The sequence below is a fragment of the Anoplopoma fimbria genome, chromosome 4 (genome assembly GCF_027596085.1).
Source record: "Anoplopoma fimbria isolate UVic2021 breed Golden Eagle Sablefish chromosome 4, Afim_UVic_2022, whole genome shotgun sequence".
Classification (NCBI taxonomy): Eukaryota; Metazoa; Chordata; class Actinopteri; order Perciformes; family Anoplopomatidae; genus Anoplopoma; species Anoplopoma fimbria.
Genome location: NC_072452.1, coordinates 10,691,917 through 10,704,518, shown reverse-complemented (window position 1 = coordinate 10,704,518; position 12,602 = coordinate 10,691,917). Strand labels below are relative to the sequence as shown.

Below are 12,602 nucleotides of genomic sequence, written 5' to 3'. Positions count from 1 at the left end.
AATCAGTAATCCTGTAAATGAAGGAAAGCATGTCTTTGCATTAGCTCCACATGGGAATCTTACTTCTATCTTACCTGAAATGGTAATTTAAACAGTAATTTTTCTTGACATTCTCATGTAATTTGTTTCTCAACACTGCCATATTTTATAAGTTGCACCACTGGTGTATTCGTTGTATGGTTACTTTTTGTTAATTAATCACATAATGTCTTAATTTAACTACTTTCTTTTATATGGTGTCTTTAACTGTTATTTCAGTTTTGATGGGTCAATATTTTGGCAGAAATAATGTCACCAGAAAATCAAGGCCAAATAAAGGCACAAATTGAAAAAGAAAATGTATTTGTACTATCTGATCCAATGTATTCCTGGGCCATTTATATTAATTACTTGTGGCTCATTCACTGCCTCACTGCACAAAAATAAATCCACCTTAAATTGAACCATACAATCATGTTTAAACAGTTATAAAATCTTTTGATTTTTTATACTAAATGTATTTCAGGGGAAATGCAGAGCCCCTTCAACTGGTTACAAGATTATCTTTTATAAATATATAATCTAACAAAAGGCCTATTTTTTTTCTTTCTTTTGAATGTTGAACCTAATTTTTAAAGATAGCAGTAATTACATGAGACTACATGGAAATGTGCGGACAAATCCTGGCTTGATTCAAAAACAGGCCTTGTCACACTGGATATGGTAATTCTGAGGTGATAGTAATTGATTGCTTGCATATGGCAAGAATCATAATCAATCTTTCTCTGTCTCTTTTCCTTCTCCTCTCTGCCATGATCCATTGTTTCTTTTCTCCCGTGTATCAGGGTTAGGACCAAGACAAGCTGCTGATGGGAAGCTCCACATGGGCTTCAAGCCCATTTAGTCTGCCTTCTCTCATTTCTGCCTATTGTCAAATTGAATGTACTTCTCTGAGTTCATAGTTATTTTAGTCATTTTTTCTTATTTTTGTTTTTAAAATGTGCCACTGCTGAGCTGCCTCATGTTAATGGTGCTAAGAAAGCTGAAAATCTTTTTTTGTTTGTTTGTTTTTGTTTCAATTTTTTTCCCAGAGTTAACAAAAAATAAATGCAAAATAGATTAGGTCCCTAACCCTCTTTATGAATGTATATTATAATGTTATGTTTGATGTATTCACTTCATGATTCTTTAACATTGATTGGAATTACTTTTGCTCTTTTCATTAAAAGATTACCGAGCTTTATATATACTGTCTAGAGTTGTTACCAGAAGGAATCTTAATGAACTCTTGACACTACAAAATCTTGTATATTTTTTGTGTGCCAATTTGTAACATATTTTGTAAGTGTATATTTTTCTTAGAAAGTGCTGTGAAGTATTTGTGTGTGTGAGTAACCTTTTATGCGCCTCTATGGGCAGTGGAAAGGATATACAATGACAAGTTTCTGGTTTTAAAAACCAAAATATGAATATCAACAGAAAAACTAGAAATATTTACATTTTGTTGGGAGTTTTGTAATAAGACCATGATCTTGTTGTGAGAGTGTTGTGTTACTGTGCAAAACACAAATAAGCAAAGAAAAAAATGAAAACCTGGAAAAAAAAATATGATTTGTGAACAATTTGCTGTTTTATAGATTTTCATGTAAATTATTTGAGTATTATTTAGTTTTTTGTTTTGTTGTAACTGTTGCAAAGGTTTTAAATATTTGTGATCAAGCCTGTATGGTGATAATGTAATATTGGTAACTTGCTGAGTTTTGTAATAATGTTTATGGAGTAAATATACAAATTAAAATAAGATTTTGAATGCTGCTTTCTGAAGAGCATTGGGTTGTGTTTTTTACCGCCCACCCGTTGTTGTAGCCAGTAACTACAGTATAAACAGTACACATGGAATCTCCTCCCTTACAAATTCAGTCCATTTAAAACAATAATTACAAAAGGTTATGGCATGCAATTTTGTGAAAACACTTACAAACAGCTTGTTGTCAGGAGTGAAGTGTAAGTGAGATGTGTGTTAAGCAAATATCCGCCCCATCTTTGTGGGGCGGATATTCCCTATTACAATAATTGTAATAGGGAATAATATAATCTACATTCAATTTTAGCTGTTTCCACAAAATGTGAAAATCTAAGTATAACCTCAATAACTCCAATTAGTCTATCCTTGTTTGTTATATTGGACGTTTCTTCGACACAAGGCATTTTAATTTCTGCACAAGCCTGGCTTTGGCTCATGTTTTTTTAATGTCATATCTAATTAGCACTCAGGGTCAGGCATTGCTAGAGTGACTGCTCATCCATAACTCTGAGCTGGGCTGCTGTGGTCCACACTGCAACTCATTCTGGCATGCTTAATTGGAGCTGGAGATACTGTCTCAGACCATAACAGATTCTGTGATGTATGCGTCCAAAATTGTCAGGTGGTATTAGCATTGTTTTTGTTCTTTAGTCACCCATAGCCGATAAGTCAGCAAGCAAATTATAAGACAGAATGTCGAACGTAGTGGATCAGGTACACCTGTGGTTATTAAATGAGACCCTAGTTGTTTTGTCAGTGCCTGCTCACACTGCATGGGTAGTCATAGACTATCTCATTAGGACAACTGTTTGTGTGATTCTTTATTTATATAAAAAAGGTTGCCGACCCCCTCTGTAGACGTACCTACAATGCATGATAGACATAGCAGGATCAGTGTATTTATCATTAGAACTTGGGAAGTTCCGTAGTCTTCGCTGGCTGAAAAAAAGCACTTTTTTGAGAATTTAGTGAGTTAATATTGCAAAGAAATATTTAGCCTACATACAACACTGTCTTTGGCAATATGCTTTACTGTGTTCTTTTGTTCACCTTGCAAAACACCATGTTGTTTAACACTAGGAACTATACAACTAAGTAAGGCATTAATGATGCAAAACATTGGATTTTAGTAACTGCACTTTTTCATTGCTATATGTAAATCACTATGAGGCATTCTGTCCTTTGTTCAACAAGATAATAGAAACCGTTTTAAAACACACTAAACACATGGTCAAAATGGGATTAAACAGCACGATAGTGACACCTACTACTAAAATAGCCTACATTATTTGCTTCAATTTATGATTTATGATGTGACATAGCCCATTGAATGATCCTCAGCTTAAATGTCATGCATGATTATGCACATTAGACAGAGCATTCTATTAAAACCCGAATGATATGTGTGCTCTCCATTTAAGCTGCAGATCTTTGTCTTCTAGCCTGAATTTTGCAGGAAGCTGAGAGTATTTGCGTTCACAACCGCATCGTGACGCTACAGCTCAACAGTGAAGCACTGTCCAACACAAACATCCTCTTTCTATCGCTGCTCTCGGAGGAAACACATGTTTTAACGCTCCGAGTTCGGTCTTACAGGCAATCGCCGCTGACAACTAGCCCCGCCCCCTTCGTCACGATTGGCAGGCGTGGACTCAAGCCTGTGACGCTACGTGCGCTTGCGTCTACCTGCGAGGTTAAACTCAGGGGATAGAGATCACGGCCGCTCCGTTTCCGGAAGACCATTGTAGCCTTCCTAAAAGAAAGAAAATGGAAACCTGAACTCGTACTTAGCTAAACAGTCGAGCGTTTCTGAGAGAGTATTAGAAGAACAATTTGGAATTACGATTACATTGCTACGAACACTATCGAACAGGTAATGACATATAAACTGCCTTTGATTAGCATTAGCCGGCTAATTGTAGCTCTGCTCTGTTGTGAACGTCACTGGTTGACGTCGCTAGCCACGTTAGCTTGTGGCGATGCTAACAGTAGCGTCAATGTCTCTTTAATGAACTCCTCGTGTTTCCCCCCACCCCTGTGACCATAAACAAGACTTGTTATCAGTCACACCCGTGTTCCCCAACACCGGCTAGCACGGTGACATTACTGAGGACACTTGTCACGAAGTTACAGGCTAAGTTAGCTTTAGCTCATGGAGGCTAGCTAGCTTTAGCTCAACACAGCCGGGGTGGTTTGGTCATTAAAGGAGCCTGAAGGTCCACATGGTGACGTGAGCACACTCCTCTGATCGCCCTCCACCTGTGACTACACACACGTAGTGGTTTCTCTCGTGTAGGTTGTTGTGAATGAAGTTGTGAGGGGTGTAAATCGTGTTAATTACAATACTGGCTAAGCTAAGCTAAGCTATATGATGCCATTTTGTTTTTATCTCGACTTTGACAAACACACTGCTTTAGCTTAGGACCTAGAACAACACAAAACCATTGAAGTAGGCACGTTTGTTGTGGCTGTAGATTGACCAAATGTCCCATGTGGCTCCTGCTGGGACACTAGGCAGTGTTGTGTTTATGGGGACTATAGTACTGGATGTATTCCTAACAGAGTTTTCCCTTCATGACTATTTCCCTGGTTAATTGTAACACCAGAGACTGAAGCCATAACTCCCATCTTATCTAACAGAGTGGATCATAACCCCTTGGTGATGAATCCTGTTCTAAATCTGGGTTTTCTTATTAGTCAATACACTAAACATATTATCTTTTGTTTTTGTTTTTCTGCAGCAGCTGGATCTTGCTGAAGATCAGAGAGCATCCCTCAACCTCCCTCCCCTCTGAATCAATGGAAGGGTCTGACAGTTTAGAGCAGAGTGGCAGCGACCAGCCGGAGTCACAGCGCAGAAGGCAGCTGGACCGCCTGGACCGGGAGGAGGCCTTCTACCAGTTTGTCAACAATCTAAGTGATGAGGACTATCGGCTCATGAGAGACAACAATCTTCTGGGCACCCCGGGTAATACACCTTTAATCTTATTACAATAGTCCTTAGTCTTGTGATCTGGTTTATGCTCTTAGATGCTTGTTTAAGAAAGGAGATGCACTTATGATTACTACTAATAGTTCTCTTGAATACCTATGTTGAATACACTTATTGTAAGTCGCTTTGGATAAAAGCGTCTGCTAAATGACTGTAATGTAATGATCATAATCTCTGACTGAAAATGTTGACATTTGTATAATACATAATAAAGTAAGTAGTAACTAGGAAACCTTGGGGAGAGCAACAGAGGAGGGATCCCTCTCTCAGGACTGACAGACGTGCAATAGATGTCATGTGTACAGAATAATATAGGATTCAGTCATTTTAAGTTGGGTTTTACTTTCTGTTTTTGTTACTTTCTATCAAAAAAATAATTCACAATTGTCATTTATCTTCTTTCCTATATGCTTTGTCTGAGCTGAATTTAATTTCATTCCTCCCTTTCAAAGTATCGTACTGCTGGCTGACAATAAAGTAAAAAAGAAAAGTGCCAATACAGATTAAAACAAATTTAAGAAATAGCCTCAAGGTGCTTCACAATCTGTACAGTAAAGGACCTCTATCATAAAAATCTCAACTCGGAAGAGGGACAACTCTCAGGGTGTTTCTCAAAGTTAAGGATGCTTCCTTGGCAGGACAGGTCATTCTAAGTCAGGCGGGGAAAGACACCTTTCTAGCATTCAGAAAACACATATTGGGACAATCTAGCGAGTGTGTCTGTGTGTTGAAGAAGTGTACGTGTTTTTTTTTAATAACTTTATTTAGAATAATTCCATATATTATTCTTTTATATAATTTCTAGTAGGAATATTGGTATTGTATTCTCTAAAACAATAAAGACAGATTCAAAATATGTAGGCCTGTTAAAAGATGAAATAATATGATCAAGGATTTGTACTATTAATATTATTTATACAGTAACAAAACATACTATTAATAATAATAATACATTTTATTTATAGAGCGCTTTTCAGAGTACCCAAAGATGCTTGAGTACTCTGAAAATACTCTTCTCAAGGCCACCAGACATCTACCTCGCCAATTGTAAAACACATTTCATTCAAACTTGAACCAAATAAAACTTTCATGGTTAGCCTAGTCTTTCCACTTCCAACAATCAGCAACTGTTTGGTCTAAATACAGCCCTAATTAACCAATGTAGCAGTGACTATATGCTTGCTCTACCCTGCTGTCCATCTCTTCCGTTGCTGGCTTCAGTGCTTCCAATAGGTCCTGAACAAGTCTGTTGCTGTTTTTAAATTTAAAACTTTTATTTTAGGCTATTTAGAAGTAATATGGGTGTAAATTCAGTAACAGAATTGCAATTTCTTGAGGAAAAGATTTTGGCAGACTGCTGAGGTCAATTTACTTAAAGTTTACTACCATACTTCCAATTTTTCCTAAATTGGGGGACAGGAAATGCATTGTGCACATATGATTGTGAGTGTTTAAGGAATGTGGAGGACACACACACATTCACAATAATTCTTAAAAATCCCCTGAACGAAGTAGTAAGTCCTGTAGAGCTCAAAGGATCCTCGACATTGGAACAGTCTTTTGGCAAGATTTGACAACGTAGCATCCTTGAAATTCAGCCATTGATAATAATAATAATAATAATCAATCCTTTATTAGTCCCACAATGGGGAAATTCCTTCTTTGACTTTTAGAAACACCCACAGGTTTTGATCTTGTCCTTTATCCTTCTTTCTGCAACCAGCAGTCAATCTGCCACAGCTCATTGTAGAGAGGGTGCGAAGGGTTATCCAAGATGGCTTTGATTTTGGCCCTTATCCTTTTCTCCGCCACTGCCTCCACACTGTTCAGTTCCAACCTCATCACCTAGCTGGCCTTCCTTAACAGCTTGTTGAGACTGCTGACCTCAAGGCCTTGATGCCACCTCCCGGGCATACCACCATGAAGAACGGAGCACTGGGTACTACAGTATGATAGAAGATCTGCAGGAGCACACACTGAAGGATCCAAGTCTGCTCTGTCCCTTTCTGAGGTGTTGTAAGTCCAGTCCAGTTTTTTATTGATTGGACCCCAAGGTACTTGTATGAGTCCCCCCTCTTCACTTCCTCTTCTTGGATGACAACCTGGACGGGGGGCCTCCTGTTCCTCTTAAAGTCCACAACAAGCTCATTTGTTTTGCTGATATTAAGCTTCAGGTGCTTGTCGTTGCACCATGTAACAAAGCTCTCTATCAGTCTTCTGTAAGCAAAATAAAATAAATGGTGTATAAAGGAAAGGTGACATGTTTTTCACTGGAAATTATTCAATTGAATCATACATGTCAAATTCCTTCAAAGTCTTCACTACATATATTATGAGTCTGGACGGACATGGATCTAAACTGCAAAAAAAAAAGAACATTTCCACCAATATTCTTATAAACATGCAGCTGTGCATGCTGCGATTAACTTAAAACGCCCCCCATGGTGTATCACCAACGGCTACGCCCTTTAAGTAACTTTAATTTCCCTACCTTAAATTCTTCTTTTCGTGGCTACGCACGAGAGCAGACTGACACGCACAGAATGGACTGTGAACAAGCAAACTTGAGTCTCAAAACCGGGGTAAAACCCCAATTGAGACTCTTATTCCATATGCCCTGTATACATGTCCATAACCGTTCCTAAAACCAGAACAAATCATCATATCCCACATGTCTTTAATTGAAAAGGCTGCATTTGGAATATCCAAACAGAATATGCTGTTAATATGACCCAAAATTGGAATATTGTCATATTTGGAATAATAGAGGAATGTTACTGTGGATTTAAACGTACTCGCTGTGTCCCCCCTTCTGACTTCACCATTCTCTATGCATAAAATGTTTGTTCTAATTGCAGGGAGCTAGTCTTTCATTTCCTCCCAGCACCTGCAAATGTCTTTCTCCCAGCTTACATTGGTGGTCAGAAGAGAGAAGAGGAAGTGTAATAAACACTCAAAAACCTTCAAGGAATATGTGTATTGTCATTTTTTTCTTTTTCAATAACAGACCGTTGTTTTCTTTTGTAATGTGTCTTCAGGAGAGGTGACAGAAGATGAGCTGTTTAGCAGACTTCAGCAAATAAAAGATGGCCCAGAACAGCAGAATAACAGTACTAGTGCCCCCAGCACTGAAAGTGTAGAAGATCCAGTTGGTAAGTTTGCCTTTTTTTGGGGGACTTTTTGGTGATGTACTGTCATATTCATATATGATTTGTAACTTGTTACCTCTATTGATTTCAGAACCACCAGAAAACTCTGAGGATCCTGCCAATGGGGATAGTCTCTTAGACTGGCTGAACACAGTAAGGCGCACAGGCAACACAACCAGAACTGGTCATCGTGGAAACCAGTCATGGCGGGCCGTAAGCCAGACCAACCCAAACAGTGGCGATTTTCGCTTCAGCCTAGAAATCAGTGTGAATCGCAACCTGGCTGAACAGCAGGCCGCTGCTGAAGGGGAGCAGGGGTCTCAAGAAGAGTCTCCAGAGGGTCAAGCAGTGACTGAACCCATGGTGGCAAATGCTCAACCACTGGTGGCAAATGCTCAACCAATGGTGGCAAATGCTGAACTACTGGTGGCAAATGCTCAACCCCTGGTGGCAAATGCTCAACCCCTGGTGGCAAATGCTCAACCCCTAGTGGCAAATGCTCAACCCCTGGTGACGAATGCTGAACCACTGATCAGGAATGCTGAACCACTGGTCGTGAATACTGGACCACTGGTGGCGAATGCTGGACCCCTGGTGGCAAATAATGAACCGCAGGTGCCCCTTTCTGAACCGCAGGTGCCCCTTTCTGAACCTCAGGAGTCCATTGCCGAACCGCAGGAGTCCATTGCCGAACCGCAGGAGTCCATTGCCGAACCGCAGGAGTCCATTGCCGAACCGCCGGAGTCCATTGCCGAACCGCAGGAGTCCATTGCCGAACCGCAGGAGTCCATTGCCGAACCGCAGGTGTCCATTGCCGAACAGCAGGTGTCCATTGCCGAACCACAGGAGTCCATTGCTGAACCGCAGGTACCCATGGAGACGGACGTGGTGGTAGAACCAGTTGTAGAGGAATTGGCTGTCATTGTGGAGCCAGAACCAGAGCCTGAGATAGAAGAAGTTGTTTCACAAGAGACTTTTGGAGAACCACCCAGGTCACCTGCCGCCCTACCGGTTCAACCACCACTTTCTCCTTCTCCACGCAGAGGACAAAGGAGAGCACGCAGCCGCAGTCCAGAACCACGCAGGACTAGGGCCCGTACAGCCAGGAGCCGCTCCCCTCTCAACCTGGATCAGCAGGATGGTCTTCGTAATCCACACAGCTCTCAAGGCCTCAACTCTGCCACCAATACTCCCCTTGTGCCTCAAATGGAGGGCAGTTCTCGGACTCGACAACATGTTCTTTCTAGGCAAAGCACTGCTGACAGTGATGTTCAGCCATCTAGGGCTGGTGCAGAAACAGTCCCAGAGGCCCAAAATATGGGAACTCAGGAAGGAGAAGCTGCTGGGGGGGAAGGAGGCGCAGCAGGGCGCCGTCCTCCTACTATTATGCTTGATCTCCAGGTGCGCCGTGTGCGCCCAGGCGAATATCGCCAAAGAGACAGCATTGCTAGCCGAACCCGCTCGCGCTCCCAGAACTCAAACAACACATTTCTTTATGAGAGTGAGCGTGGTGGATTTCGTAGGACTTTCTCACGATCAGAGCGTGCTGGTGTGAGGACCTACGTCAGCACTATTCGCATCCCCATCCGAAGAATCTCTGATGCAGGTTTGGGAGAGGCAACCTCAATGGCTCTCCAATCTATGATTAGGCAGATAATGACTGGTTTTGGTGAACTCGGCTACCTCATGGATTCAGACTCTGATTCTTCAGATTCAAACCGTGGAGTCAGCACACCTGCAGATCTGGCTGAAGCCCTCAACAACCCAGATGCTACTCCTGCTGCTGCTCCTGTTGCTGATGTTGATGAACCACCTGTGGCTGCAGGAGTCAGAGCAAGGACAGCTGAGACTGATATTGATGAAGGCCTTGCCACTGCTCCACCTCCCTCTGGGGGCAGGGCTCGACCTAGACCACCTATCAGCCTGGAGGAGCCCAGCTCACTGCCCTTCTTGCGGCTTGCCCACTTCTTCCTTCTAAATGATGACGACGAGGACCAGCCCCAAGGACTCACCAAAGAGCAGATTGACAACCTCTCAATGCGCAACTTTGGTGAGAGTGATGCCTTGAAGACTTGCAGTGTATGCATAACAGAATATGCAGAAGGTAACAAGCTACGTAAGCTGCCCTGCTCTCATGAGTATCATGTGCACTGCATTGATCGCTGGCTGTCCGAAAACTCCACTTGCCCCATCTGCCGCAGGGCTGTCTTGGTATCAGCCAACCGAGAGAGTGTGGTGTAGCTTATTAAAGACTGCAGGCCTTTTTGTCTCACCCCTAAGTAATCTAATATCCCCAGTCCATACGAGGCTTTGAATTAATGTGTCTCCACTGTTGAAATGTATTTCCTTCATACCATTTGTGAGTTTGATCATATTGCATTCACAGGTTTGATTTGGGATGCTCCATACAGTGACATCGGGACAAATTTAGTCTCTAGTAAGACATTTATTATTGCAGTCCAAAGTTAGGCACAAGCAATGCATGCTGTTTGAATCAACTTGTAGTGACCAAGCAGTCTGTTGCATTGCGTTGAGCCATGCACACAAGCAGACTGGTATCTCTTAAAGAATCCCCTGGTTATAAATGCTGCACATCTGCAGGTAGTTGAGTCACATCTACTCTTTTGTATTAACTCGTAAATTGCGCCTTGTATACCGGAAGTTGGGTATTGGTACAGTTCTTAGTTACACAAGTTCAAAGTATTAGCTGTAAATAAGCTTGTAAAAATAAGTTTGAATCATACTTTGTATTAGTGAATTGGTTTTGAATTGTAAATTATCTCATAAAGATTAAGGTTGTGTTAGCCGCAATTACGCTCTATCAAAGCATCCCTAAATTTGCTGTTGAACAAATAGGTGGTATTAGTGTACACAGCAGAATCATTTAGAGATTGTGATGTCCAAAGGATGTAGGACATAAATTGGTTTGCCATTAACAGTGTGATTGTACTCTCCCTTTTTTTTTTTTTCCATTTGAAAGAAACAAATACCATGAAAACTCTGTGTGATGAATTGATTAAAAAATAGATTTTTGTACAGACATAAGGGAAAGATAAATCAAACCAGGCTAGTTTTGCAAAATTATTTTGGAATCATGGCATCTTTATTTTCTCTTGATCATTTAAACGATTGAGAAGCAATCATACCAGAAATTAGGGATGTCTCAATATTGGAAGCGGTATTGGGTTGATATCAAGTTGTAGGCATGTGAATTTACACACCTAAGAAAATACTATAACAGGCATGACATGTAAAACAATCTGAATATACTTGCCTTTTTTCCCCAGATGTAAGAGGATGTTTACTTTTTAATGTACAACAATGATTTCACAATCATTTGTCCTGTCATCTATTAGCTACTGGTCTGATTTTTTTTTTTTGGATTTCTTTTATTCTTCAACTAACATATTGGACTGTCTTTAAGTCTTGATTGATCAATTAAGTTCTCTAAGATGGTATGACATTGATTTTAAATGACCAGAAATGGACTTCAAATGACATGTCAACTCAAGTCAGATCTCTTCACCTGGAGGCCTCCCCAATCTACACGTGAAAACTTAAGTTATTAATCGAAAGGGTTTGAGTGTCACACATTTACCAATTCAAGTAATTGTACTTTTGTCATAATAAGGCTCCACTAGAAAGTCAAGAGGCTCACCCACTGGGCCCTCCTTCTGCCCCATGAGCAGATGCTCCGTATCGGTGTGCAATACATGCTAAAGTGAAAGTAGGGAAATACAAACCATGATATAAATATATGCTATTGTTAAAAACTGTTGTTAATTGCTAAAATCTTAAATGAAGACTTATTAACTTTTTAAAAATGTGTTGAAGTTATTTTATTTTATTTTGAAGTTCTGTAGGTTTTAATAGCACTGTTGATCAGGAACACTGGCTAAAGTAAGAAAAGGGCATCACTATTAATGCCATTCTGTCATGTTTCTTGTTCCACTGTTTGATGTCTTTGCCACAATTATTAGTTCCCTTTATGGGACATAAAATTTTGAATGCAAGACATTGTCATTGTTGAATACCATAAATATGTAAATTAAATGTATGTTCCCTCTCAGGCCATTCTTTAGTTTTGGCCTTGTTCTGTGTCACCCAGTGCAGTATGTTAACTGGGTGTTAAATTAATCTAACCGCTGAATTAAACAAGTTGTTATGCTACAAAATGCATCGCAGGTATGCATTCTGTACGCTCACTATGCTGTTGGGTAATTTCATTCTGCTTTAAGATGCACACATTATGATATATAATTTTTTTTTTTCCATATTAACACTTATATTAAACAGTCTAAATATAATTTATTTCCATGTTTGCTTTCATCTGACAGCATTTTTCTTCCCCTAACCTCTTCATATTTGAGCTTTCCAGACTTGAATTTATCACGTTCCTTGATTCCAATGACTTTGAATGATGGTGTTCAGTGCAGTCAGAGGATGGTTGGTGGCCCCCTCGGTGTGATTGGCATTAAATATCACACCCATTGTGCCAGTGCTCTTGGTCACAATATACTGAATACATGTTATTATCTATGAAGCACTTGGCCACTGACACACTGACAATCCCCATTCATTCCCAACTGACATCAAATAAAAGTTGTATGATAACAAGCGTGATTTTTGTTGGAGACAGTCCATCGGTGCAATCTGGTTTACTAAATTATTAGTTTAG

At 40.3% G+C, this 12,602-nt stretch overlaps 1 protein-coding gene across 1 annotated transcript; it reads left to right on the top strand.

Moving 5' to 3' along the window:
- Positions 1-3,494: 3,494 nt before the first annotated feature.
- Positions 3,495-12,537, top strand: rlim (ring finger protein, LIM domain interacting). The gene is made up of 4 exons (XM_054597977.1): positions 3,495-3,656; positions 4,525-4,751; positions 7,814-7,927; positions 8,016-12,537. The coding sequence occupies exons 2-4, from the start codon at positions 4,583-4,585 to the stop codon at positions 10,163-10,165; spliced, it is 2,433 nt and encodes an 810-aa protein (XP_054453952.1). The 5' UTR covers positions 3,495-3,656; positions 4,525-4,582; the 3' UTR covers positions 10,166-12,537.
- Positions 12,538-12,602: the final 65 nt, after the last annotated feature.